At 51.9% G+C, this 26,442-nt stretch overlaps 14 protein-coding genes across 14 annotated transcripts; 3 read left to right on the top strand and 11 right to left on the bottom strand.

Moving 5' to 3' along the window:
* Positions 1 to 908: 908 nt before the first annotated feature.
* On the bottom strand, positions 909 to 2,710 carry SNOG_15480 (hypothetical protein; the record flags this gene model as incomplete). The annotated part of the gene is made up of 3 exons (XM_001805575.1): positions 909 to 1,358; positions 1,409 to 2,459; positions 2,511 to 2,710. 3 exons carry the CDS (start codon positions 2,708 to 2,710, stop codon positions 909 to 911), a joined length of 1,701 nt encoding a protein of 566 aa, XP_001805627.1.
* Positions 2,711 to 3,512: 802 nt separating this feature from the next.
* SNOG_15479 (hypothetical protein) lies at positions 3,513 to 3,903 on the bottom strand (the record flags this gene model as incomplete). Its single annotated transcript, XM_001805574.1, has 2 exons — positions 3,513 to 3,615; positions 3,785 to 3,903. The coding sequence occupies 2 exons, from the start codon at positions 3,901 to 3,903 to the stop codon at positions 3,513 to 3,515; spliced, it is 222 nt and encodes a 73-aa protein (XP_001805626.1).
* A 233-nt stretch (positions 3,904 to 4,136) lies between these two features.
* On the bottom strand, positions 4,137 to 6,343 carry SNOG_15478 (hypothetical protein). The gene is made up of 4 exons (XM_001805573.1): positions 6,095 to 6,343; positions 5,818 to 5,902; positions 5,209 to 5,765; positions 4,137 to 5,157 (listed from the first exon to the last, which is right to left on the bottom strand). Exons 1-4 carry the CDS (start codon positions 6,258 to 6,260, stop codon positions 4,436 to 4,438), a joined length of 1,530 nt encoding a protein of 509 aa, XP_001805625.1. The 5' UTR covers positions 6,261 to 6,343; the 3' UTR covers positions 4,137 to 4,435.
* Positions 6,344 to 7,210: 867 nt separating this feature from the next.
* Positions 7,211 to 7,956, bottom strand: SNOG_15477 (hypothetical protein; the record flags this gene model as incomplete). Its single annotated transcript, XM_001805572.1, has 2 exons — positions 7,211 to 7,443; positions 7,863 to 7,956. 2 exons carry the CDS (start codon positions 7,954 to 7,956, stop codon positions 7,211 to 7,213), a joined length of 327 nt encoding a protein of 108 aa, XP_001805624.1.
* Positions 7,957 to 8,473: 517 nt separating this feature from the next.
* Positions 8,474 to 9,914, bottom strand: SNOG_15476 (hypothetical protein; the record flags this gene model as incomplete). Its single annotated transcript, XM_001805571.1, has 3 exons — positions 8,474 to 8,985; positions 9,038 to 9,704; positions 9,762 to 9,914. The coding sequence occupies 3 exons, from the start codon at positions 9,912 to 9,914 to the stop codon at positions 8,474 to 8,476; spliced, it is 1,332 nt and encodes a 443-aa protein (XP_001805623.1).
* Positions 9,915 to 10,350: 436 nt separating this feature from the next.
* On the bottom strand, positions 10,351 to 12,212 carry SNOG_15475 (hypothetical protein; the record flags this gene model as incomplete). The annotated part of the gene is made up of 2 exons (XM_001805570.1): positions 10,351 to 12,002; positions 12,062 to 12,212. 2 exons carry the CDS (start codon positions 12,210 to 12,212, stop codon positions 10,351 to 10,353), a joined length of 1,803 nt encoding a protein of 600 aa, XP_001805622.1.
* A 688-nt stretch (positions 12,213 to 12,900) lies between these two features.
* SNOG_15474 (hypothetical protein) lies at positions 12,901 to 14,796 on the top strand (the record flags this gene model as incomplete). The annotated part of the gene is made up of 1 exon (XM_001805569.1): positions 12,901 to 14,796. One exon carries the CDS (start codon positions 12,901 to 12,903, stop codon positions 14,794 to 14,796), a length of 1,896 nt encoding a protein of 631 aa, XP_001805621.1.
* A 58-nt stretch (positions 14,797 to 14,854) lies between these two features.
* SNOG_15473 (hypothetical protein) lies at positions 14,855 to 14,997 on the bottom strand (the record flags this gene model as incomplete). Its single annotated transcript, XM_001805568.1, has 2 exons — positions 14,855 to 14,933; positions 14,972 to 14,997. The coding sequence occupies 2 exons, from the start codon at positions 14,995 to 14,997 to the stop codon at positions 14,855 to 14,857; spliced, it is 105 nt and encodes a 34-aa protein (XP_001805620.1).
* Positions 14,998 to 15,482: 485 nt separating this feature from the next.
* SNOG_15472 (hypothetical protein) lies at positions 15,483 to 16,290 on the top strand (the record flags this gene model as incomplete). The annotated part of the gene is made up of 2 exons (XM_001805567.1): positions 15,483 to 15,494; positions 15,844 to 16,290. The coding sequence occupies 2 exons, from the start codon at positions 15,483 to 15,485 to the stop codon at positions 16,288 to 16,290; spliced, it is 459 nt and encodes a 152-aa protein (XP_001805619.1).
* A 185-nt stretch (positions 16,291 to 16,475) lies between these two features.
* On the bottom strand, positions 16,476 to 17,254 carry SNOG_15471 (hypothetical protein; the record flags this gene model as incomplete). Its single annotated transcript, XM_001805566.1, has 3 exons — positions 16,476 to 16,915; positions 16,987 to 17,148; positions 17,233 to 17,254. 3 exons carry the CDS (start codon positions 17,252 to 17,254, stop codon positions 16,476 to 16,478), a joined length of 624 nt encoding a protein of 207 aa, XP_001805618.1.
* A 2,754-nt stretch (positions 17,255 to 20,008) lies between these two features.
* On the top strand, positions 20,009 to 20,507 carry SNOG_15470 (hypothetical protein; the record flags this gene model as incomplete). Its single annotated transcript, XM_001805565.1, has 2 exons — positions 20,009 to 20,162; positions 20,335 to 20,507. 2 exons carry the CDS (start codon positions 20,009 to 20,011, stop codon positions 20,505 to 20,507), a joined length of 327 nt encoding a protein of 108 aa, XP_001805617.1.
* A 605-nt stretch (positions 20,508 to 21,112) lies between these two features.
* On the bottom strand, positions 21,113 to 22,235 carry SNOG_15469 (hypothetical protein). Its single transcript, XM_001805564.1, has one exon. It carries the CDS (start codon positions 22,220 to 22,222, stop codon positions 21,248 to 21,250), a length of 975 nt encoding a protein of 324 aa, XP_001805616.1. The 5' UTR covers positions 22,223 to 22,235; the 3' UTR covers positions 21,113 to 21,247.
* A 618-nt stretch (positions 22,236 to 22,853) lies between these two features.
* SNOG_15468 (hypothetical protein) lies at positions 22,854 to 24,163 on the bottom strand (the record flags this gene model as incomplete). The annotated part of the gene is made up of 1 exon (XM_001805563.1): positions 22,854 to 24,163. One exon carries the CDS (start codon positions 24,161 to 24,163, stop codon positions 22,979 to 22,981), a length of 1,185 nt encoding a protein of 394 aa, XP_001805615.1. The 3' UTR covers positions 22,854 to 22,978.
* A 515-nt stretch (positions 24,164 to 24,678) lies between these two features.
* On the bottom strand, positions 24,679 to 26,079 carry SNOG_15467 (hypothetical protein; the record flags this gene model as incomplete). Its single annotated transcript, XM_001805562.1, has 2 exons — positions 24,679 to 25,871; positions 25,926 to 26,079. The coding sequence occupies 2 exons, from the start codon at positions 26,077 to 26,079 to the stop codon at positions 24,679 to 24,681; spliced, it is 1,347 nt and encodes a 448-aa protein (XP_001805614.1).
* Between the last annotated feature and the right edge of the window lie 363 nt (positions 26,080 to 26,442).

Raw genomic sequence — 26,442 nt, 5'->3', positions numbered from 1 at the left:
CGTGACTGCTCACAGACGATACTCGTAGGATACCCGATACGAAGCCGTGTTCTTTGTGACGGTGATCGTCCGCCTCCGAGAATACTCAGCAACAACAAAGGATGTGGCGAATGTCGTCCTTAAGGAACAAGGCACCACCGCAATCGAGCGTCTAGGAAGCCTGACCACGTATGAGTGCCATCTCATACACGCCTACGAAGGTCAGGCGTTCTCCTCTCGGTCCTTCACTTGGCATGGCGTGCGGCGTGGTGGCGCTTATAGGCGAACACCGACTCTGATTCGTGCTGTTTGAAACCCGCTCCATGTTTTCTGTCGCCCTACTGCACGAGGGCATTTTGCCTGGGAAATCCTGCCGCTGGTGTGGGGGCTGAATGAGGCGCAATGGCCTAGGCAGCTGCGGGACGGCCTTCGGAAGTGCGGCTGAATGTGACGAGACAGAGTGGATAGGCGCTGGCGAGTCATGGAAACCCATCTCGGGAAACGTTAATTGCGAAAAATCCTAAAATAGTATCGTATCCAGAACTTCAGTTATTTGGTCTTGTTTGCATCTTGTAGAGATCTTATTCCATTGTAGAGACGCCGACGTCAATCTTTACTCCGCTACGACTAAGACAAAGTGCTTCGTTCTTTCAGGCACCCCGTGCCAAGCGGTAACTCCCAGAGTGGAGATTGCCATTCAAATTCTACTTTATCAAGATACGAGAGGAGATTTAGCTCATCCAGCTATGGGTCCAGATATTGACTCATGGGTCATTCCACATACCATCAACGCGTAGAGAACATGGACGCCATGAACAGCCTTCAAAACGTAACATTATAATCTTTTAGTCTACACAAATATGTACGAGCAGCTCAGGCAATGCTATCTATCGCACAAGAATCGAACGATGCACTCATCACATTTGATCCTAATCAACCACCTTCTTACCCTTCTTCTTCGCCTCCAATACCTTGTCCTTCCACTCCTTAGCCCCCGCAACCGCTCCGTCCGGATCAGTTTTCTTCTTCAAAAGATAGCCCTGGATCTCAGCAGGCGAAAGCGTAACATCAGGAAGCTCTTGGGCGAATTTCTCCGCGAGTTCTGCGAGTTTCTCGGGTGCCAGCTCGACAGCAATTGAAGATGACGTGCCGTGCTTAGTCGAACAGTGTGTGCAGTCTTTGCAGGCATGCTCGCCGTCGCCCTCCTTCTTCTGCTTCTTCTTCACATCGTTGTCGGTACTGTACATGCGGGTAAAAATGGCGCGGATCTGCTCGTGAGTGGCGAGCGTGAACTTGGTCTGGAGATCGACTCGTCCAGGCCGTATCAGAGCTGAGTCTAACTTCTCCGGATAGTTGGTGGTCATGATCAACACTCGTCCCTGTGAATTGTTAGAGAATGCTGCTGCGTGATGCAGTTGGTCGAACTTACTTCAGCAGATGCGGCACCATCAATGACGTTCAAGAGGCCAGCCAAACTGATGTTGCCCTTTCCCTTCTTTCCCTTCTCCTTGATATTCCCCTTCTTTTCAGTCTTCTTCTCCACAGCCTCTGACGCGCGTGTGCGTTGGGTCAGTCGCCCAAGTAGTGATTTGCTATTTCGCTCGCTCTTCTCTGACTCTGAGTCTGACTCATCATCGGAATCTGTATCATCAGAGGACTCGTCGCGACGAACACCGGCAGAGTCGATGTCCTCTAGAAGAACGAGACAGCGTGTAGGAAGTGCATCGAAAAGAGCAGAAAGCCGAGACTCTGAAATATCGTCATCGCTGAGTGAAGCACAGTAGATGCCTAGCCCGAAAATACCGGCTAGAGCAAAAGACAAAGATGTTTTGCCGGTACCGGGCTGGCCGTGGAAGAGATAGCCTCGACGATGGGGGATACCTCGGGCAGCATACCATTGGGCTGTAACAGGGTGAAGGTACTCGTTCACATCTTGCACAATTTGCTTCTTTTGTTCCATGTCGAGTGAGACAGTGCTCATAGGCCGGGATGGACGTACAGCTTGACAAGTCCAGTATCCCTCGCTGCGCGTGTCTGGACGGTAGATCCACGTATTGTTGGTTTTCTTCCTGCGCGAAAGCTCTTTGATGTCGGCGAGCAAATCCTTGATGGGCTGCGTGCTACGCCCAATGCAGCGGATCTCGACATGCGACTCCCAGCGATGGTTGTACTTGTTCTCCTTCTCTCCCTTCTCAAACTGAATCCAGTGGCCGTTATGATAGAGCCTGTCAACGCCGAAGTTCGGTTCGTAGTGGACGGGCTTGACGCTAGACCACTTCTCGTAGTCAAACAGGCCTTCCTCATTGAGCAAATCGTCGTCGTCCTCATCGTCCGAATCATCGTATGATGTAACGTGAACGGAAGAAGAGGCCTTGAGGTCACGACTGTTCGCAGTAACCTGTTGTGTGGAAACCCAGCTCATGAACTGACTATAGAGTATGTCGTTGTCGTCGATTCTCACAGTGGAGGTGGCGTTATTTCTGGGTAAAGAATTAGCAGGAAATCTCGTAGTGGAACAAACGGCTACTCACAAGAAGTAATCGCAAGCCTTGTGCCATAACATAAGACCACCCTGGTAGAAGCCGAAGAGCAGGAGATAGATCGAGACTATCTGGCCGACATCCACACCGAACGCTCCGAGCATGACCTGTGCTATCATGCCATATCCAGGAATGCTGGCGGTCGCATCGCCGACGCCAGGAGGGGCGTTTCCCTGTAGTAGATTGTCCATGGTTGATTTTAGGGTCGAATCAACAACAAGAGTAAGAGGCAAACTTAATGTAGCGGGGGAGTAGGGTGAGGGGATTAACTACTGGAGTGGATTGTTCGTTTGCTTGCGACTGCAACTTCTAGAGAAAGTTTGGCTTGCGCAAAGGCTGATGACTGAGACAAGGGAAAGAAAGAGCAGCTCACGGTGACAACAATTTTTTCTACATGCTCGAAGTGAATTCTGGGTTGTGCACGATGTCAAATATCATCGCGGCGAACAACAAGGCTGCCTAAAAAAACACTTGCGTCAACGATTAATCCACGTTTAGCACCCTAGGCATCACCGCTACATTATCGTAGCCTATTACTGAGAAATTCAAAGGGCGCAGTGAAAACACATCTGTCCCTTGGTGCTTGTGGATGCTCAGTCGGGTCATGGCTCGACGTTGAACTCAATTGGTCGGAGGAGTAAAGGCAAACGTGGAAAAATTGCCAAAGACATGCAAGACCTAGAGGTGCGATACGTTCGCAAAATGACTAATGCCATCCGGAAAGCTGTAAGTTGAGATAGTGTTGTGGCGCGAGACGTTGAGGGAGGCTGACGTCCGGACCTAGCCAATCCTGTGAATAGATGACCTGAGGTATCGCCACTTCAAAGGGCGCATGCGGCTGTGCATGATGCACCGGCGTGTGAACACCTTGGCGCCTGGATCCATGAGCGAGAGAAATGTCAATGGTGATGGCAGTGATGACGTTGCGATGCCAGCACAACTCGACGTTCGGTGATGAAGATGATCGCCAGGAGAGCCACGTGCGCAATCTCTTCACCTCGTGTACACCTCGGGAATAACCACAGCAGCATTTCCGATATTCATGTGCTCAGCAGCCAATGTGAGCAGGCTGCCCAGGTTTGTACTCGTCACGTCGCTAAGGCCAGGTATAAATCTCCAAGATTGATTCCCTGCGCGTTATCGGCCTTACATCTTCACCATTATAAACATCCAGCAAACCACAACACGCGCCAACCCAACCCCCATCATGACACCGAGCCTTCACCGAATCTGTCACCTATAGCGCCTACCCTCTAAGCACTCACATCCTTCCGAATCCTACGCCGGACATGCCACCGAACTCGTCACGACGCTTGCGCGCCCAGTAGATCAAGCGCCACAAGAAATTGCGATCGTCACTTTCACTTCTCATACGACATGACATGACATACCAACACTTCCAACGAGCTCAATTGATCATAACGCGTTTTCCATTCGTTGAGAACAAGACGCCTGTGCTGATGTAGGGATATCTATGTGTGAAAATTTCGTCTCCGTTGTTTTTTCTTTCAAGGAAAAAAAAGAAGACTCCAAAAAGTTTGATCCGGCACAGCCTTCCAAACTAGTTGGGTTTCTTTCATCTTTCGCATACAGCAGCAGCAAGTGGAAAGGAAAGGAAAAAAATGGTAACTTTGGTATTCAGAACAAGATTGAAAAAAAAAAAGGGAAACGCAAAGAAAATACACACACTCCAAACAGTCGTTCGCAAAAGTTGCTTGCGCTAACCTTCCCTATGTACCCACACAAAGTAGAGAAAAACACACACATACATATATAAGCGATGCCGATAAACAATGCTGAGTTCGAACATATATATATCCAATTCTCATCGTTTCGCCAAACGGACGATGTCAGGGATGATAAAGATGATGCTAATCTGAAAGCTACCGTAAAAATGCATGTCGGATTTCCGTTCCTTAGTTGCGACGCTCAGCGTGCCTCCTTGCGTGCGCCTTGGCGTGCGCGTGTCTCTTGTTGCGCATCTTGTTGTTGTCTTCGGTGACGTAGACGACGACCTCGACCTCCTCGATCGCAACGACGTACTCGATGCCGTTGGAGGTGTAGGAGGATGTGCCGATGATCTTGCCGGGGTTGGCGGCGTTGACTTCGGGCTTGGCGGGCGCGGGGGTGACGATGGGGGCAGGAGGCGCAGGGGCGGGCTTCTCGACAACAGGGATGTTGGGGAGCTCGACGGGCTTGGGAGCAGGAGCGGGTTCAGGCTTGGGGGCGGGCGCTGGCTTTGGTGAGGGAGAGGGCGCAACGTTGTAGACTGACACACCACCGGGGCCCTCAGAGCGAGCTGGTGCGTAGCTCTGAGTTGGAACGGGGGCGCTGGAGATGACGGGAGGAGCAGATGGCTTGTCTGGGGAACCGGGGTTGAGAGGGTTGGCGTAGCCTGGGCCGTACTGGACAGGAACGTTTCCGCAAAGACCCTTAGCGGGGCCGGCACAGTCGTCGGCCTCAAGGATGGCGGGCATCTTCTGGATCTCGCAAGTGCCCATCTTGGCCTCGCTCTGGAGGCTGCCAGAGAAGACGGGGCAGTCCTCGACGCGGCCGGAGAGGCTGGTGCATTGGTCGACGGCAGCCTGCAGTGTGTCTACGTTCCATCCGTTCATGAAGTCGCCGTGGTATCCGTAACCTATTCATTGTTAGTTAGTGGAAACCGGTATCAGGGCAAAGATCATCTTACCAGTGGGGTCACCGTTGGACCAGGAGAATTGGCCGTCTATGCCAATGAACTTGTTCGTCGCCCAGATGGTCTCGTAAAACAGGGACGGCAGGCGCGTCTCGAAGCCCTCAGGGCAGACTCCGCCATCGATGTTGGACGGGTAAGCCACATGGCTCTTGTGGTCTGGGGAAGAGGTGTCCTTGCCGTTCCAGCACGATGCGAAGAACAGTTCGGCGCGGATGCCGTCAGCGCAGTTCTGGTCCAAGAACTCCTTGTCGGGCATGAAGTGGCGGTAGCGCGAGCCCTCAGGCTTCCTCGCGTAGTTCATGCAGTTGAAACCGAGGGCCTTCTGTCCAAGTGACTCTTGGGTAAGGTCCTCTGGGCCCCATGCCGAGGTTGGCGGGTCGGGGACGGGGCCAGTGAAGTTGCGCAGGCGGCTGTCACCAGCGAGCATCTGGAAGTCCTTGGGGAATGCCTTGATGTTGTCGCCGATGAGCATGTAGTATGCAAGCATACCACCGATCTGTGGCACGATCTCAACCTCGCCATTTGCGTGGACGAAGTGCAGGGACGGAGTCCTGGGATAATTAGTATGATTGACTGACGTAAATATAATCCAGTACAACTTACCAGTAGGCAGACTTGTCATCGCTGAACGCGCACGAGGTGCAGTCAGACTCCCTCAGGTCGTCGTAGGTGGTGGTCTTTCCGAAGTCTGTTCCAGCATTAGTACACTGTGGCTTGACGTTGATACTATTGCTGCCTCAGGTATTCTCCCAGGGCGTGAAACATGACATATCTCGCAGTAGAAGGGAGCTCCCTGTGCGGTGCCTGTTCGGGCCTAGCGGAGAAATCATGCGATCCAACCTTGAAGACAAACGGAAATGTGGAATCTGTTTGCACTTACTGCTTCCTCCGTGGATGACGTGACCGTGGCTGGAGGCGACGCCCTTGTCGACAATGGGGTCAAGACGTGCGAGCGCAGTGCGCGAGTGACATGGCATGCGCCAGAAAGCGTCCGCGGAGCCAGCGAGCAGGGCCGCGGCGGCGGAAAGGGAGGCGACGGACTTCATGTTGAGGTAGTGTACGTGGGTTGATATCGTTCGTATGCGGTCGGGTCCAGCAGTCGAGTTATTGCAATCGACAAAGTCAGTTCCTCAGCCGCCAGGACTTCCGATCGATCCAATGGTGGGGGGCGGGTGTGAATCGTATACACAAGTGAAAGAGTGTATGTGTCGCGAGCGACAATATCGATGTAGAGCGAATGTGTTCTGGCAACCAAAGGAGTGTGGAAAGGAATGACGAGATTCACCGGCAAGGGAACGAAGGGATCGAGAGGCAGAAAGAGGACGAGCCGGGCGGGAAGTCCACGAATATCAATCGCCGCACGAGATGAAGGAATGCTTCCCCCAGTCAGGCCAACGATGAAACCGCAGATTGGCCCGACGGCAGACGTTGCCTCCTGTTGGCTCGTCGTGCCAATTGAGCACCGGTCGCTTGGCCACGAATAGTAAGATGAAACAGGGCGCAAGGGGCATTGGCCAAGGATGTGGCGTGCAAAGACCATCTGGGATCTTCAGGGCGCCTTATGCAGGCACACGCTCACCCAGCCTTGCGAGCCAAACGGTCTTGAGCGTAGTCGATGCGCCGCTTGCCATGTATGTCGCCACAACCCGCAACCTCACCACGAGACCACGAGAATCCACGAGCGACAAGCTGCTGCCATCCGCACGGCGTCCTCACTCTGGCTTCTTCCTGCGCTCTTCCGCGACCCCTCGACTGTTATCGCACAAAGACACCGGTGTCGCACGGCGCGTTGCTTCGGCTCCGCGCTGAGCGGGTACCTGGCTCCGTGCGCACGCTGCATCACAATCTCCAGTGCTGATCCCAAAATACCGCATTGGTGGTGGCCATGACATGAGCCCCATTATAAACAGATGAAAGCTGCCAAGTGGGGATCCTGGCAGGCTGGAAATGGTCGACTGTCTCCGCCAGCCCGCAAGGATGATGCTTTTTCTCCTGTTCATCGTGATTCTGGGGGATTTGCTGTCCGCCCTCTCGCCTTGTTTGCTTGTCTGACTGCCGGCCTGCCATGTCCAGCGTCGGCAACCGTCTTGTAAGATTGCGCCGCTGTTTTCCAAGGAGCGCGGCAATACTCCAGGCCTCCCATCGGGCGCTCAAGCTTTTGCATCCCACGGTGACATCCAGTAACCTGCATTTGCCCCAGGACCCCGTTTGGCGACGTGAAGGAGCGCACTTGGGCGGTGAAGTGTAAGCGCCAGGCTCTCGTGCACCCATTTCCAATTTCCAAACATGGACGCAAAGCCTATCGATAGGAGCGGCTGAGCGTGTGCTTCGCGCTTGGCTAAAAATGCCTCCGCCATGACGGCACCATCATTGGCTGCAAGGCTAGTTTGATTCATGCGCTGTGCCCGAGCCTCGTGCGGCGCTGTTTGTGGATCTCGGTTGTTTGCTGTGGGACAAAAGCTGGATAGAACGATAATTGTGTTCTGCTATGATATGTGAGCTGAAAGGTTACCCCTGAAGAGCTCAGCTTCTCTACCATAGGTTTTCGTCATGCGCCCACATTCTCTCCCACCCCGGTCCTGTTAGAGAATCCTAACGCGAAACCGCTGCTCAGAATCGCGGCCTGGGTAAAATCCGCGGTGACATACAAGTCCCTGTTCGACTTTGTAACGCCTCTGCTGCCCCGGACCAGGCAGCTGGGCACTTTTTCAGGCACGTCTCATGTGCGATTGGTCGCGCCATAATCCCGATATAGATGAAAGGTTTTGTCGCAAGAGCATGCCTCAGCGAGACAGCTAATCGCGGTGTTTGACTCGATGCCTGCAAAGTGTATTCATCTATGACATAGTGACAGCCTAAAGGGGCGGGTCGCAACCATTGTTACACGGCACTTGTGTAGAAACCTTGCACCCACCCATGTGTCCATCGTTCCGGCCCTGTAGCTGTGGGTTCTTCTTACTTCGCTCGATCCCGACATCCATACGACGGACCGCGCAATCTGTGTAAGTAATAACAGACCATTAGGGGCACGACTTGCAGTGTTCACTCCATGCCTACAAAGTGCGATGCTCACCTCCACACACAAAGCATCCAAATACAGTCAATGTGACACGGCTGCGGCGTTGCATCCATGTGTGCATCCTCGCGACCCTGCGTCCCCATCTCCCCCTTCGAGACACGCACGCAGATTGTGTATCGATAACCACTGCTGTATCACCCCAGCCATTCATTACACAACATTAGACACTTGGTCCTTGCATCATAGCCTCGCGCCCTCCCGCAGTGGAATATCCTCCCACGCCTGTTCAAACCCACAACTCCTCACCCAGTGCGGGTCGCCCGCTTCCACGCTATCAATCGCCATGTGTCCTAGTTTCTTCCACATGTCTCCCTTCACAAGAAACCCTTCGTTGTCTTCATATTTCTTACATGCCTGTTCACCATGCGCAAGTGCCCTGATCAACTTCGATGCGTGACCGTCGTCTTCGAGTTCATTAACGCGCTTGATGATACCAGACCAGTCTGAGTCGTGTGCAGGCGTGTAATTGTGAATTTCAGAGGGCAGCAGGTCCGGGCAGCCACGCGATACGTACATGACGATGTCGTTCCAGACTTTCCATTCGAGCAGGCGGCGCTTGGTGGCGGGCGTAAGAAAGGCGTTTGTGGCGGAGAGGAAGTTCGAGAAGAAGATTGAGCTGTTTACACAGTGCATGTAGAAGAAGTCGAATTTGATCTGGTGTGGTGGATGCTGTGCCGCGCCCGTGTAATACACTGTAAAGTAAGTTAGTGAACCATACGTGACTCTTCTGCGGTGTGGACTCACCAGCTGCGTTGATCATCTCGGCAGTCTTCTCTTCAAGCTCGTCTTCTTCTACGGTATATTGGCTTGCGAGCTTGATCATCTCATTCGGCGCGCGCTTCATGATCCCCTCTCTAATCTTGTTACCGTCTCCCCAGTGCGCGGCACTGCGTAGCTTCTCGTCATTCTTCGCTTCCTCCAACAGCTGGACTATCGTCTTCTTCGGGGTGTTCTTTCCCCGGTTCGACTCTACAGCCTTCTCACAACCGAGAAATAGTGGCGCCATCCAATTATCATGCACAGCAGTCTGCGCCAAACCCTCGGCCATGATTGCTGGTTGCTGGAACTCGATGCCAAAGCCCAGGTGTATGATAGGATGCAAAAATCCAGCGTAAAGTCGGCATAGCATATCGTTTGCCCGGTCATCGTTTGCGAAAAGGTACTCGTTCAGTACATCCTCCCAGCCCTTCGCGTCTATCTCCTTCTGAAAGAAAACGAGGTAGTCGTGGTAGTATTTTTCTTTGCCTAGATAGGTTTTGAATCGACTTGGGTCGTGCATATCGTTCATAATGGATTCTTTCAGAGGTTCAGGTGGTCTTTGATATGACACATTGGTATCGTAGCCTTTCTGGATCTCCGATGGCGAGGCATTGAGGGCGAAGAGCGTGAGGAGGTGATGCGCAATGTGATTCTGTTACATTGTGTTGAGTTTGAAGACCGAAATCATATAGTATGACATCCCACTTACATGAAACCCAGACCGGTTGAAGAAGATATGATGCTTCTCGTGATTCACTTGCAGGAGCTGGCTTGTCTTTTCCGCACTCTCGGCCGTGAGACCCTTGACGTAAAACTGTGGTTGCTGAGAAGCCTCTAGATGAACTTTTGATCCTGTCGCCATGTTTGCAGAGCTTGTGTGCTTTGTAAGGTTTCTGTGAAGTTTTATGCTCGCACGAGTGTTATGCTGCGATGCAAATGAGATGCTCGGTGCGATGGCAGTGGTGTGGATGCGCACAGCTTTGGAAAACATTCGCAACTCTGAACTTCAACCTGGTTCAAATGTATTGAGGTGTGTGATTCCGAGGGTATGCTGTGACATTATATAAGCTCGCGTTGGTTCGAGATGCCAAAGTTAGTGGTGTACCAATGACGTTTGTGGGGAAGCTGGAGCTTGCCCCTCAACGCGCACACACGTGCTGACAGAAGGCATCGGAGCTTCGGCGCCTATAAGAGCGAACTTGTTAGTCACGCTTGTAAGAACTACACGCCTGGAATCTGATGATGCAGGAACCCTCATATTGCTCATTATTCATTCTCGTTGGACTAGATGACCTAACCTAACACATGCCTGTGAGCACAGCCATACCAGTGACGTGATCCGCAGCAGCCTCTCCATCCTCCTCCAATAGCTTGTCAATCTTGCTCTTGCTCTTGATCCGCCAGAAAGCTTGCGCGCCCTCTACGAATCTCTTAGTGATGTCCTCGACATCCTCATTGGGGCAGGCTGCAAAGCACAATCTAAAGCACTTGTAGCTGTCGTTTTCGAGAATATCCTGGGATGTTGCAAACATCTGACCAGGTGCAACAAGGCAAAGATAGGGCTTCTGCGTCCAGAAGAGCCATTGCGCTCGTGAGAGACGTGCACCGGGTATTTCTTTGGCAAGAGGATGCGAGGCAAAATTGAAGCGGATCCAGACAAACATTCCACCGAGTGGACGGACGAAGGAGTAGATCTGTGTCTTCTCAACGACGGCCCAGTCATCACTCTCATCGACGACCTCTGTAAGCGACTTGCGACGACCGGCTTTCACTGCTTCTTTGTTCGCGTTGAGGACGTCGCACATGGTCGACATACGGCGCTCGTAGTTCCCGCGCAGCCCCTCGAGCCATCGTACCCAGCCGTCAACCTTCCAACCACTTCCGTCCGCAGCGCCGCCCTTGCCGGGATCAGTGGAGCTTTGCGGACCCATGATCATTTCTGCGATCATCGACTGTACGAATCCAGATGGTTGTTGTGTGGTTGTTTCCGTGACACGAAGGATGCGTTCTACTAGCGCTGGTTGCGCGGTAATCCACCCCAACCGGCAGCCGGGCGCGACTGTCTTTGAGAAGGTATCCAGGCGGACAACCCGGCCTTGGTAGTCTATGCTCACGTAGGAGGGGATGAGGCTGTCCAGGAACTCAAAACCAGATGATTTGGTGGGCTTCGGGTTTGCGGTCTTTGGTGTCGACGAAGGAAACTGCAGGTACCAGTATGGATCATCTTCTACGATGATGATATCGTACAGCACGCAGAGGGCATAGATCTCGATCCTGCGCGCGACCGAGAGTGTGCCAGATGTGGGGTTTTGTCCAATGGTAACCGTGTACATGAGATGTGGGCGACGCCCCTTCTTGAAGTCCCAGTTCTCGAGCACGTCTTGGAGACCGCCTGGTCCTTTCGCCAACATGCCCTCGTCGTCGATTGCGACCGGTGCGATATTGAAGCCCTTGGGTTTGACAGTCTGGATGGCATTCATGTAGGCGTACTCCTCACACAAGAGGCCTGGCCTCTCATTGACTGGATCATGGTCTGCCGACCACTCATTGCTGAGCGCTGTGATGGTCTTGGAAAAGCCGTCTGTTGAGCCGCACGTCAGGATGATTTCCGGGCCTCCTTTGTATGGCACGAAAGGGTGCAGATTGTTCCTTGTGAAGCTGCGGAGGAAGTCAAACAGGGGCGGGTATCCCAATGCTTGACCATACTGCAGTGCCGACTTGAGATCGATCATACGAAGTGGATCAGGTACACCTGAGGCATGGGGCACCACGATACGAGACGACGGTGGCTCATCGTGGCTCTTTGACAAGTCTGTCTTCTCGAGTTGCGCACTCGGGGGGTCGTCGGCAGGCGGGTCGATGGGCTTGTTCGGCGTTGGTTGCCACCGGTTTGGGTGTGACGCTTTTGCTTCGAGGGTATCGTACGGGAAGTACTTGTCATTGGGAAGGCCTTCAAACAGGCATCAGCATACCGGAAACACCAAGGACATGATCGCTTCGACTACTCACCGCCAGCTAATTGCGCGATTCCTGGAATAGAAAAGTACTTGTAAAACTGCTTGATGCTTGAGGCTTGACGCGCCTTGGTGCTGCGTGACAAATGGTGGGAAAGATCGACTGGGTCCGGGAAACTGCCTGGATCGCTCGTGTACGGCGCCATGGCTGCAGCAGTTCAATAAGCAGCCGGTGGAAATTGCAAAGTTTGTAGCTGCAATAAGGTCCGACAATTGCACCGGTAAATGTCGAGGAGAAGACAAGAAGTAGATTCCAGTTCCTTGTCCGCGGCGTTGGTCCGCCTTACCGCCTTGCGCCCTACAGCAAAGGAAGCTCGGTATCTCGATAAGGGCTGATTAGAAATCTGCCCGCATAGTGACGACACCGAAAACTGGCACTGTATTCACGGTAGCTAGACCCCAAACAGACACATGCAGGAGCGCTCCAAGTGCCTGGGACCAAGAAACTTTATTGGAGCCGCAGCATCTTTCTTCAATTGTTTTCAAGCCCAGCTTTAGAGACGTCGCGTTCATGAAACCCAGTAACGCGCTGACGCCGATCCTTGCTGCACCATCAGGCCCACCGCCGTGGCTCCCCGCGAGGCGCGGCGCGCGATGATGCAGGTCCAAGAGCTTACCAGAGCTTCATCCATGCGAACTAACATTCCTTCCGTCTACTCCCCACTCCTCTCTCCATCCTTTTGGCATCTCATTGCATAGTCTTTCCTTTTCTAGACCATCTCCTCGCGTGGCATCGTTCTTGTCTTCATTGTTCAGTCCTGTTCTACCAACGCCGTCGCATTCCCCAAACTGTCGTCCCCGACCTCCCGCCACGAGCTGCGCTCGCTCGTAGACATGCCTCAGGACGAATATGATGATGAGGGTGCTCCTCCCCAACACTATCAAGACGACGAGAACGCTAGCATACGTTCAACCGACTCCGCCGTGCTGATCGCCAATTCCGAAGCTTCCGGCGAAGAGCGCTTTCCACCCCAATCGTCGCACTACATCAGCCAATACATACCGCCGCGGTTGCAACAGACATGGCCCAGTATTGTAACGTGGGTGAAAGGCCCGCAGCCACCGCGGCCGTGGAAGATTCACCCGTACTTTCCGAAGATCCAAACTGCGCCGATAGAGTTCATAAACAAGTTCTTCCCGAAAAGGAAGCATAAGATTATGCTGTTGGTGGCTTTCTATTTCTGCTGGATATTGAGCTTTGTGCTGGTGCTGCATCGTAGTGCGTTTGCAGCCGACGTACCAGGCTATGGTGCACCGGTGAGGATTGGCTGCACCGATCGCCTCTGGAATGATGGAAATAGCTGCGGCTTGAACGGGGACCTGTGCAGGCCTTTCGCGAATATCACAATGCCATTCCGCTGTCCTGCGACATGCCGAAGAGTGATCATACAGAATCCACACACTGTTGGTGATCAGACAGTAGTCTACAAGCAAGTGGTAGTTGGAGGTCCTACTGATGCGCATCAGTCCCTAAACAGCACCATCTACCGCGGCGACTCTTTCATATGCCAGGCTGCAATTCATGCTGGCTTTATCAGCGACACAAACGGTGGCTGTGGTGTTGTAGCTCAAATCGGTGAGCAAAGCGGATACCCCAGTGTGAACAAGAACCACATCAAAAGCACTGGCTTTGATTCGTATTTCCCCAAGTCTTTCACCTTCGTCCCGGGGACTCAAGCTCAATGCCGCGATCTGCGCTGGCCACTTCTCGGCGTTTCCCTGACTTTTACCATCCTGTTGTCTCTTTTCGTTACATCTCCATCTGTTTTCTTCGTCTCCGAGTTCTTGGGCATCTTCTTCCACGTCGCCCTTGTGTCTGATCCGCCAAACTTGAGCAACTACTACGCCTTGATCAGCATGGCCATCGGTCGCCTCCTACCTGCTGGCTTCTGCATGTACGCCGTGTACTTCTTCGCGGTCAAACACTCACTGCTGGGTCTTGACGCACAGATCGAGAAGACCATCCTCTGGCTCGGAGGATGCTGGATTGGCGCCCTCAACAATTACACCTTCGACCACATTCCCATCGAACGCCTCACTCCTCACGATATTCAGAATCAACCTGGTGCTATTCCAGCACTCATCACTGTCGTACTCGTACTGTTCAGCATTGCCCTCGGTCAAGTCTGGGCTTTCCGCGTCGAAGGCCGTCTGCCAAAGTATTTGGCCATTTACGGTATCCTTGTCGGCTGTGTACTAGCGCTTGTCGCAATTCCTAATATGAATGTGCGCATCCATCACTACATCCTTGCTCTCCTGCTGGTAACTGGCACGGCAATCCAAAACCGCCCCAGCCTACTCTGGCAGGGTATTCTCATTGGCCTCTTCATCAACGGCGCAGCGCGTTGGGGTTTTGCCAGCATTCTCGAAACCCCCGATGCCCTTCGTGGCGATGCGCCGGTCGGTTCTCTGCTTCCCTTGATCACTGCACCGATCATTCACAACAATCTGAACCTACACAGTCTCAAGGCGAACATTACCTTTGATTTCCACCTGCCATTCCCGGAGTCGTATGATGGTATCAGTATCTTGGTCAATGATGTTGAGCGTTACCACGAGTTTGATGACCGCATGGAGGGAAGCTGGACTTGGGTAAAGCACATGGAGGGCGTGCCCGAGTATTTCAGGTTTGCGTATCTGAAGAGTGGCGGGAGAGGAGATTATACGAAAGCTGGTATTTGGGGCGCGGATGGCAGTTGGACGGATATGGCGTCTGGGCCCTCGGGATAGAATGGTTGAAGTTGTGGGAGAGCTGGGTAAAACATAGAGACGGCAGATCCCGGCAGCTTTACCTCCAATCTCGCTTCACCACATAGCCAAGTCCTATAACTTCGTTGCCTGTAAAGCGGGATAAGCCGCATATCGTCCTGCACGATAGTAGCATAAGATTCTTCTATATACATACTTCTCATCCTCTGCACACCATGCCATCTCGACAATTCAAAATATCCTGTTCATGCAGCGCCGCAACCCACACCTTCCACGTCTCATCAATATCTCTACCCCTACCCTCCAACCTCTGCAGCTGCGATATCTCGCGCCACATCTCGGCTCTCTTTTGACATCTTATTTCAACATCACGCACTACTCCGACGAGCAGAAGCCAGACACTGCAAACCGAACGAGGCGTACGCTTCGTCAAAGTGTGTCACGAGGATTTTTTACAGGTCATGTGGGGCGAATGTATCTTGGAATGGCGATGAAGAGTTTTTGGGAGGAGGGGATTGGTGGATGTGTGTTGGATTGGTGGTGTGGACGAGCAGCTTTGCTGAGGATGGGGTGCATAGGGGTTTGGTGGAGGGGTTGGAGCTCGGGCTGAGAGACTGGGATAGTAGGAGAATAGATGGCATTGACGGTGCGACATATCAGTGACTCTATTACGACGTGCAGGTACCATCGGGCCTGCATGGATGATAATGGCCAAGTATGTGAGAATAGTACAAGTGAACAAAACAACAAAGAGATAAACACGCACCTTCCCGACATACAATGTCGAGTACACGCTGTCTTTATGCACTCCGCCGCCTGACTAACCCAAACAGCATTTGAATAACATCAACATGCTAGATATATAAACTCTCGAATAATACCACTTTACTTTACCACTTGCAAAAAGCATCTCTAAACTACACACGCACGTACACCTACACACAATCCCAACTTTTCAAAACCTAAACCAGCTTCCCAACACTTATTTCAACTTTTCCCCACCAAATTATGCGTCTAACAACCACAGCCATTCTCCTCCCCCTCCTATCCCTCCTCTCCCCTACCCAGGCCAAACCCGGCTCCTGCCCGAACGCCAAATACCCCACAAAACCGCAATACATCGAAGGCTACACCGCCTTCTGCGACAACTACATGCCCGTGACGGGCTACTACAACCTGCACACCGACGACACCCTGATCGCCAACTCACCCCTCATCCAAGCCGACGGGTCCACCGCACGCTGGGTGTTCAAGATTAGCATCTGGACGAGCAACAGCTACTCCAACTTGCTGGTCAATAAGTATGTGGACAAGGATGTGTGTTTGAGGCATTTCGGGGCGATGTTGGATTTGGGAGGCATGGGCAGGGATTGGTGCACGGTGGACGGCATGTTTGTTGCGGGCGCGAAGGGGAATGAGGATTTGGTGGCGTTCAAGGGCGGGAAGAATAGTTTACAGATTAGGGAGATTGGAAACACGCAAGTTGTTTTTGAGAGCTATAGGATGAGAGTGTAGTAGATGGATTGGAATTTTCGGCTTCGATATGGGAGGGAAGGAGTTGGCTTTCGTTTTGGTTGTTGGATTTTAGATTGAATATTTATCGTTCTTCTCTTTGCTGTAATGTAAATGCTGGGCTATATAGCTTCTGTTCAAATTTCTGCATGTAGTATTACACTGTTGTACACTAAAACTTCTCTATACTACACTTTGAGCTCCATCTTCTCCTTGGGAAAGTGACAGTCCCAGGCCGTTTGCTCGGGCAAAGGCGCATGATTGGGGATGTTGCTACTCTCCCTGAACTCGACAATCTTGCGCTGTCCTTTCTCTTCCTTGACGACAGCAAAAGCAGCGTTGGTGAAGTACATTTCACGTTGAGCAAGCGTTTGGTAGCCGCCAGCCCAGCCGATCATGTACACAAACCCGCCCCTGTCACCATTGCTGTTGGGGACGCCGAGCGTGTTGATGAAGCCATGCTTGAATGGTACAAACGCTTTCGCTAAGCTGGCATTGAAGGTTTTATACAGTCGCAGTGAGCCGTCAAAGTCGTAACGTGTCTCGTTGAATGTGAAGCGAAGATCCTTGGAGAAAGACGACGCGTGTCCTTCTTGCCAGTGTTCATTCGCCGGAAATGGGTAGAAGCCTGAGACACTGGTGAGTTGCTGTGGCAGGAATGGTGTTCGTAGCCAGAAGTTACAGCAATCGCACACTTACCATTGATTTGACACTCGACCCAACTTCCTAATTGAACACTGGCATTGACGCTCGGGGATTCGGCCAGTGAGCACGGATCAACGATTTGGTCGTTGGGTGAAGGATTGACGACGCCGGGCGAAGCAAGTAGTCCTTGCTTCTGTGATAAGGGTAGATACGACGCTGTCGAAGAGCATGCAAAGCTATAAAGCGTGGCTTGAACATATTAGGTGACATGACGAATTTTCCGATTCTTGTGCATCTTACCAATATATAAGAGTGAATGCATGATGAAAGCAGTACTGTGTTGAGCAGTGGCAGTAGGAAGACGACCAAGTGATAGGAGACAATGGTATACAGGAGTAAAGTGTGATTGTATGATATTGAAAGCGAGACTAATTGGTGCAAACGATCAGGTAGTTTTATCAGTGAACACTTCTGTGCCACTGCATTGCAGCGGATACTTCATACTTCTATGGGCGCACAGCATTTCGGCCCCCGGCGCAGTACATGAGGACCTGAGAAGGCTGACGAGATATGCTGCTAATCTAGGGTGATGGTTAACACCAAATAAGACAGTGGCAGGGGGCGCAGCTCAGCCGAACGCACGCTCCGTGAACACCATAACCCAATCACGAGCCATAATCGAGCGGTTTGCCTACATGTCTGCCTGACGTCTGTTCTGCTTTCAAAATAGTCAAAAATCGGGGCTGCATCTAAGGACTGCAATTGGTGGATGTTCTTTGACTCTTTGAAGATTAAGGAATGCCGAGGACTTTGAGGAAGACGCATGCGCTGACCGGCGGTCCTCCCAACGACTTTGGCACGTCATGCATCGATCGGAGACCTCCGTGACAATACTGTGATACGACAAAGTTAATCTATGACTGTTCGTTTTTATGTTTGAAGCTGTCTTCTCGTCCCTCAGTAGCAGCCTTGACATTGCCATGGTCGGGTGACCCACTTTTACCGCCGGATACTTACCGGCACCACGAAAGAAAATTTCTGTAGAAAGTGTTGCAAGACCGACGCTGGAAATTTCCGCAACGCAACTTGCCTGAAGGGTCATGTTCGTCCTAGGAATGAACTTATGCGAGGGCTTTTACGTGCAATATATTGCAACTAAAATCCAAGTCTTCCATCAAACATCACCAGCCTGGTTAGCGTACGTTCAATCTTCTCTACCACCAAAGACTTGATCTAACAGTCATCCAGTCAATCGGTAGAGCGTGAGACTCTTAGGTTTCACTTTCTCAGAAAGCGATTGATCCAATCTCAAGGTTGCGGGGTAAGCATCTCTCTTCAGCTCTCCATTCGAACCCTACTAACTTCCACCAGTTCGACCCCCGCATCGGGCTTTGAGTTCTTTCTTTTTTTGCCAATTTTGTTGCTGCTAGTCCCATGTCGATGCCTGGGGCTGAGGCGGGGCCCAGTCATCTTTTTGCGCTAGTAGCGAGTCATTTAGGTTGATGGATGCGCCCTGTTGAGAGCTGAGGTGCGCGATGAGATGGAATGATGAGACAGTGCTGTGAACATTCACGCCATCGCAGCAATGCTGAAGTGCCGTAGCGCTTTGTTCATGCCATTGGATGATCATAGCGCCCGTGGCATACGAGGTTTATAAGAGCACACATAGACTGAAGGTATTGGTTTGAGGATGGGTATACGTCTGCTCGATCTGGTGCGGGTACAGTGGCGGCGCGGGCGCATCGTGGAAGTCTAAGAGTGCATCTTGATGACAATACTGTCAATAAATAGCGAGAACTAGGTGCGATATCTGTGCGATATCTCTGTGTTGTTGTAAGTCAAGGATGTTGAGAGTGTGATGGGTGCTTACCACGACACAGTAGACAAGACGTGGCAGCTTCGATGAATTGGCTCTCTCAGGGGCATGCCAAAACATTGATCACTTGGACAATGTGATCGTATCGTAGACTGTACAGACGTATTGTTGATGCATCGAATGCTGGGATGTGACATGGTCATACAACTGACAATGGTGTTGTCATGGTTCATCTCACAGACGCTGAGTTGATGGGGCCCCGCGCCGGGTGTCGCGCACCCATGGAGGCGTCTACCCCACGTCTCTTACACCAATACCCCTCGCTCCAAAATTATACCATCTCCGAGTATCAACAGCCGTACAATCCTACTAACTCCATCTGGCTTTTGTCGAGATCGTTGCGATTGGATTGTACCTCAAGAAACACGCCACACAATTTAGTCCCACAATTGCTTCGGGATTCAGCGAGACGTTCAATAGGCTCGACAACGACCTCGCGATTTTGTCTAATGCGGCATCGTTAGTTTTCATCATGGAAGTATCTTGTCCTCGCGTTGCTTGGCTTGGGTTCCTTGCATGCCTTCTTGCACCTTAAGCCAGCTGTGTTATCACCCTCTCATAAAATGTTTCAACAATGTCAGTCAACTTCCAACTAGACATCGATCGTACCACTTTTCTACACAGTTCCGTATTAAAGTTAAACAGGGAAAGAAATTGATTTCAGAATTATGCAAGCACTAATGACATCGTCAAGCAGACCCTCTCATAGATTTACGATATGTAACAGGGTTGTTCATACCATGTGCATCCGCGCTTCTGTAGCCTTGCTGCACGGTGCCTGAGGTTTTGCGGTCCAATCAACTCCATGCCCCTTAGTATCGTTGTAGCTGATTGGTGGTATATGCTGTAGAGGCTGAGGAATGCTGAGGAATGCTGGAGGGTATAGTTGTGAGACCCTCACCCACCTTCTACAATTTTCAAATCATAGTAACTCCACGAACATATACTTCTTTTGACAAGGTAAGCGCAGCTGGGAACGTCTTTCCCATGCTCAGCGTCTTTCTCGATCCACATATCATACCTATGTGTTGGTATCATTGTACTATACAAGGGCCGTCAAGCTTGTCCATGTGCTTGCTGCTGGGAGAAGTGGATTAGAATGTTCATGCTAACTGTTTGATAGGCTCTTAATACGCCACAGAAACCTCAAATCCATCACATCCCGTCTTACTCCTACCAGTAAACATTTTCGAACGCAAAATGGCACCAGCACAATCAAAGAATACAGGCGAAAGCACATGGGATCCAAGCAGGGTTGTTGAGGTAATCGCACTTCTTCTCACTGTGCCTGGGGCAATTGCTGCATTGGCAACACTGTGGATAATACACAGGCAACGACAAAGGAAAGAAAGAGGTTCGTAGTCGTGCTTTCATCCACATTCGTATGGGCTAGTCACGGCTGGCACCGGGAGTATGAAATCCGGTTGACCAAAAGCGGTCATCATTTCCTACGTGTGTAGACCAATGGCAACCTAGGAATTGGATCCTGACGATGACCTGCGGATTAGAACGACAAGTTCGATTAGTCAGGCACAACGCTGTGCAACGACATCCTCCAATAAATGGGTGGTCCTCCGATCAGAGTAATGCTCGGATTATCGACTGGTTCCAACATCATTACGACGAACTGCAAGGCGAAATGTCTTCTGAGAGGGAGCAATGGGAAGAAGAAATGAAAGACTTCTCGCACGAGGATTGAACCTTTTGTACTCGACATTGCGATAAGTCGCGTTCTTTGGTCTATTCCTTTTCATTGAACTTAATCTTTGTATCTAAAATAGTCCATGTTGTGCTGAGAAAGAATGTACCCTATTTCTCACGTTGCAAGAACTCATTAGACGTGGCAGTCTCGTGGTTTTTCTTCTTACCAGCAATCCTGCGCGTTATTCACCTCCGGCCCCTTGCGACCACAGAGTCCCATACGCATGTCTTTCCCAGCATCTATAATGCAAGCAAGGTTCTCTGTACATCAACGAAAACCTGATTTTCTTCTTCACTTCGCTTACGCAAGACATGATTGTGTATCCAGTATCGCCCGTTGTGACAGGACCTGCTAAACACTTACGTCGCAAGTCCCGAGCTAGTTTGAATAACATTGGGCATACATTTCTCGATTTATCGCCTGTCAAATACTTCTCACTCTGATTCTTTTCTACCATAAATCCCTCCCTTCTCTCCATTCAACATCGCCCCCCTTCTCACGCTGCGGACAAAGCGAGGTTTATCAGCTTCAGAAATTCTATGTGCGAAATGTATTTCTCGTCATTTTGATAGAAAGCTCTGCTTACGTCCATCTCGAAAAGGTTAAAAGACTCCTTGAAGGTATTCGCAGCTTTGTCCCATTGTTTTCTCTACATCTTAGACTGCTGTCGCAGTCTGGCTGCATTAGCTATTCCTCGCTTCTTCGGAAACTTGAGAGCTCTCTTCCCCCTTTCCAATCTAATCCTCCCTCTTGAAATGATGATAGTTATCCACCGGCGCCTTCTCCTTAACACTCTGCCAAATCTCCTCAATCCCCTTGACCGCGCTCTCGCTCAACCCGCCCTTCTGAATCGCCTTGACCGTCTGCTCAACCTGCTCCAGCCTACTCGCGCCAATAATAATTCCATTCTCCTCGCCCTTGACAAAATCATCCTTTGCCAACGCACTATGCGCCGCCACCCATCGATACGCCAGCTCCGCATTGCTCACGCCCTCCTTGTCCGCGATGGCGTTCCACTTGACGAGTGCCTGGCGCATCTCCGGGGTGTCGTAGAGCTTGGAGTATAGCCCGCCGATGGCTTGCTCATTGAAGCGGCCGGCGCCAGAATCCAGCTCCGCCGCAGACTTGGTGAGAAACCCGCCGGCAATAGGAGAGTACGCATAAAACGCAATGCCGAGTTTCTTCAGCAGCGGGAAAAGCAGCGTCTCGAGATGTCTTGCGATGGGGCTGTAGTTGCCCTGATACATGGTCGGCAGCACCCAGCCGTTCTTCTTGGAGATGTCATAAACCTGCTGCACCTGCGCGGAGTTGAAGTTACTCAGGCCGAAGCGGCGGAAAATGCCCTTTTTGTAGACCTCGTTCACGCCCTCGAGCGTCTCTTCGAAAGGGATCGTCTCATCCGGCGCGTGGATGTACAGGACGTCGAACTGCTTGATGCCCACGCGGTCCAGACTGTGCTGTGCGTCGGCGATGACTTGGTCTTTGTGCACGTTGCCTGGGCTGAAGCCGCCGACGAGTTTGGTGTCGATTACAAATTCCGTACGCTTGGCGAGTTTGCCGATGGCTTCTTCGGAGCCGCCGTAGAGGCGTGCGGTGTCAATGTTCTTGACGCCGTAGGAGAGGAGGAGGTCGAGAACCTTCTCGCGAGATTCTTGGGTGTTGAATTTACCGGCGTCTGTGAGGCCGGCGCCTCCCATGATGATTTTGACCATTTTGAGGGATGAATTGGAGGGTTTTGTATGGTATTGGTGTTGTTGTTGGTTTGATATGGTGCAGAAGTGGGGAGTGACGTTTGCTTATATACCTACGTTGCTTCCTTGTCTACATCTACCCCTCCAAGCACAACATCAGACAGCTCGTGACGCCATACCTGGAGCACACACTGTCCGAGGCTACGTAGGTACCCGCCCCACTACAGCCATACCCCTCTCGGCAGAAATTGCACAACGATGGAGGCGTTTATACGGAGATAGCTGGCCAACTCCGAAATCTGGTCTACTCCGAAATCCGGCCTACGTGCAACTAGGTAATCACGAATTCTATTTCCAGGCAAGACATGGCGTAGGTAAGATTTTAAGATTCACGATTATGGACACAAAGCCATAAATTTTGCAACATAACAGACTGAATATTGGCTGTATCCGCGTCGCGAAGCTTCGATCGTTCCAAGTCTGCTTGATAATACATTTGTCCTGACTCGTGCTGATCAGCTCATGCTGCCATGAGTAAACAAGTCACGGACTAAAATCAAGCCACACACACTTCAGTCCATACACGTCAACATAGATGCCATGAGAGCTGCAGTTATTTGTACGCGTCAACACAGATGCCTGAAGACCTAAATTTCCTTGACATTTCGTCCGTACATTGATTGCTAAGCATCATCTACAGTGGTATATCCCTAAGAAAACAAGCACCTCGCTATGCTATTAAATAGGAAAGTTTGTCCGTCCCACATTCCATCCATCTCAATCTCCATACTTTTTCGCCTCCATGCCCTCCGGAGGCTCAGGCACAATCGTCTTGCTACCCACGTTGCTCCAGTCCGTGCTAAGCACCGTGCCGCCGCTCTCCTGGTAACTCTTCATCATCGCGCGCTGCTGCTCAGGCGTGGCGCCCTTGTACAGCTGCTTGAAGAAGTGCGAGGTCTCGTCGCCGTCCATGTCGTCTTTGTCATCGAGGTCCTCCGTTGCCAATTTGTCCCAATTCTTTGCGCCGGACTTTGAGGATGTGGGGTATGCAGGGGCGGATTCTTGGGCAGGTTTGCTGGTGAGGACATGGGACGGGATAGCGGTCTTGGTCTCGTCGGATGAGGGTTCGACTGTGCGGTCGAGACCCTCGAGAGTGTGCCACTTCATGCCCTGCGCTGCCTTCTTGAGGGTAATCTCCACCTTGTTGGGCGTGACGCGGAACTTCGATTGTGACGGGTCGATCGAGGCGTATAGAGGGTCGGCGGAGAAGTGGTATTCAGATGTTGAGTCAGTGATCGGGAAGGAGACTGAAAGCGAATCCTTCTCGAACTCGACGACTGTCGCATCCTTTGGTGCACCTTTGGCAAGAATGTTGACCGTAACGCTGTCGTTGCTCTGATACCAATCGTGCTTGATCTTGTTCGCTGGTGTCGGCACCACAGGCTTTGGTGCCTCGACTGACTTCTCCGTCTTCTTCGTCTCTACTGTCTCGCTCTTCGCAGGCTTCGCCGCCGCCGCCGCCGGAGCACTCGGAACTTCAACGTCCGGCACATCCTTGACCGTAACCTTCCGCTTCTCATCATCCTCCGGCAAGTCCTTCAACTTCGCCGCAACCTTCATGCTCCAAATCGGCAGCATCTTCTCCTTCTCGTCCAGCTTCTTGACAATGTTCAGCACAAAATCTGCGTCGCCATATTTCTCCAGGAAGAAGAGGGCAAGTGCGCGTCGGAACTGCGCATCCTTGATGAGCTCACGCGTTGCGCGCTTGTGCGCGAGGACGACTGCGATTTCGGCGTCGGTGAGGGCTTCGGGGAACTTTTGGGCGCGCTGGTAAGCTGTAGACCGGCCGATGTAGTATTTCACAGCAGTTGGGTTCACGCCGATTGCTGCAGTGAAGTGCTCGATAGCTTCGGTATACTGGCTTGCGCTGAGCGCCGCATCGCCCTTCTTCGCGTGATCCATGGTGGGGGAACTATGGCGGGGAGGATTCCGCAGAGGAATAGGAAAGAGCTCGCAGATTTAGTTGATAGAGGGGTAATTATAAGAGAGGTGGTCGCAAGAAGAGGAAGAAGGAACGCCGCAACCAATATGACTAGGGCGGAGGCTCCAGCGTTTGTGCGGCGTGGAAAGAAACAAATGGAAAGTGACGAAGCGCAGGCATCAATCGCAAATCCGGGGTCTAAACGCTAGCCCCGGAACAGTGAGGGGTCGCGCCTTCCCGTACCCACCACCTTCACTTTCACATGATCATCGCTGACTAGATACTGTTTGCATGTAGGGTCTTGATAGAGAAATCATGCTATGATTGGTATAAAACAACGTGCCTAGCTACAAGACACCATCACATGGCAAACAAAAACTCCTTCTGACAAAGTAAAAGCGAACGGTTCGACTTCGATTTTCTTACATATAAAACTCACAGCCAGCTCCATCTCTTTTACACCAGCACACCATCCAATCCATCATCGTCCGACGCTCTAAAGTACAAGCACAACGCCAAAGACAACACTCGCAACGATGGCGCTCATGAGGCGCATGGGAGCGTCGATGCTACCAGCGGCGCCAGTGTTGGAGCCCTGCTGGGAAGGAGCAGACTCGCCGTTGGGAGTGCGGGTGGGTGCGCCGGAACCAGCAGATGCGGTACCGTCGCTGGCCTCACCAGCGAAGTGGGAACCAGAGCCAGAAAGACCCTTACCGGTACCAGCGCCAGAGCTCATGAAAGCCTGAGCCTTCTTGGGCAGAGCAGGGAGAGCAGTACCCTTAACCTCCCACTCGTCGGACTCCTTGGGGCACTCGGAAGCAGAGCCGCTCTGCTTGTAGTTGCCATCGCCGGTGGGGTTGTCAGTCTTCTCGTAAGCGGCCTTGAGGCGCCTGAAGTCGTCGTTGGGGGTGATCTTGCCGTCGCTGCCGACCTCGACAATTCCGTAACCATTGGGCTCGACAGTGTACTCGTAAGCGAGGCCTCCAGAGTACACACCGGTCATGTTGGTAGAGTAGAGAGCAGCAATCTCACCCCACTCGCGGGTGTTGGTGATGCAGCCAAACTCGGAGAGGAAGAGGGGCTTGCTGTAGTCCTTGTAGGTCTCAACCTTCTTGTCCCAACCGGAAGCAGTGAAGGAAGAGGGGTCACACCAGGAGTAGTCGTTGAAGGCGAAAAAGTCGGAGCGCTCATCCTCAGTACCGCAGTTGAAGTAGAGAGCCTGGGCCTCAATGTTCTCAGCAACGTCGGCAGCAGAGTATCCGACAGGAATCTTGCGTCCCTTGCGGTTGGAGATGTACTGCTTCATGTCACGGGTGACGGCCTTGATGTAGGGAGCGGCGTTGGTGTTGTTGCGCTCGTTGATGACCTCGTTACCAGAGAAGAAGAGGAGCAAGTTGTTGTAATCGGCAAAGGCGTCGATAGTGGCAAAGACGTTCTGGAGGTAGACGTCGTTGTACGATCGGTGAAGAGTCTGAGCATTCTCACGGTTGAGAGAGTACTTGGGGGTGTTGGCGTCAAGGGCGACGTAAATACCGGCGTCGTCGAGCATCTTCATACCCTCGTCGTGGTTCTTGGAGTTGTCGATGGTGTAGATACGAATGGTGTTGATACCGAGATCCTTGAAGTTGGCTACATCGCGCCTCAGGCTCTCAAGGTCGAGGAGAGGGTCCTTAGCATCAGCAGCACCACCTTGGAGATTGTTAGTAAATCGTCACCGTGTCGGAAAGCCACGGAACTACGGACCTGGCTGGTAAGCAACACCACGCATGTAGAAACGCTGGTTGCCTGCGAAGAAGCCATTGCCCTTCACGGAGACTGCGGGAAGCTTTCCCTTGCCCTGGGCAAATGCGGGAGTAATGGCCGCGCCGATGACGGCAAAAATGGCGAAGGACTTCATGACTGTGACTACAAGAAAAAGGAAGCGATTAAAAGGCTAATAGAAGAGAGCAAATGGTTGTCTAACGAGTGACGGGGTAAGCAGAGTTCAAACAAAAGGCATTGAAGAAGAAACGGGATCCGGGAATGGGCGTATTTGAAGCAGGAGAGCACCTAATTTCTTGGTGTCTCCCGAAGCCTACATGTGGAACTGCCAACCCTCATCGTCGTCTCGCGCCAAGTCGACGAGGGTTGGCGGCAAGGAACTCGCGGAGCGGACGTGAGGGCCAAGTAGCCAAGCACCGGTTCGTGAATTGCGAGAGGCGCCTCATATGCGCGCCCAGGCTTGGTCAGGGGCAACACTCGATCAATTGGCAGGACTCGA

This window comes from Parastagonospora nodorum, assembly GCF_000146915.1.
Source record: "Parastagonospora nodorum SN15 chromosome Unknown scaffold_38, whole genome shotgun sequence".
NCBI lineage: Eukaryota > Fungi > Ascomycota > Dothideomycetes > Pleosporales > Phaeosphaeriaceae > Parastagonospora > Parastagonospora nodorum.
Note: the sequence above shows the minus strand (reverse complement) of the source record. Positions and strands in the feature narration are given on the sequence as shown.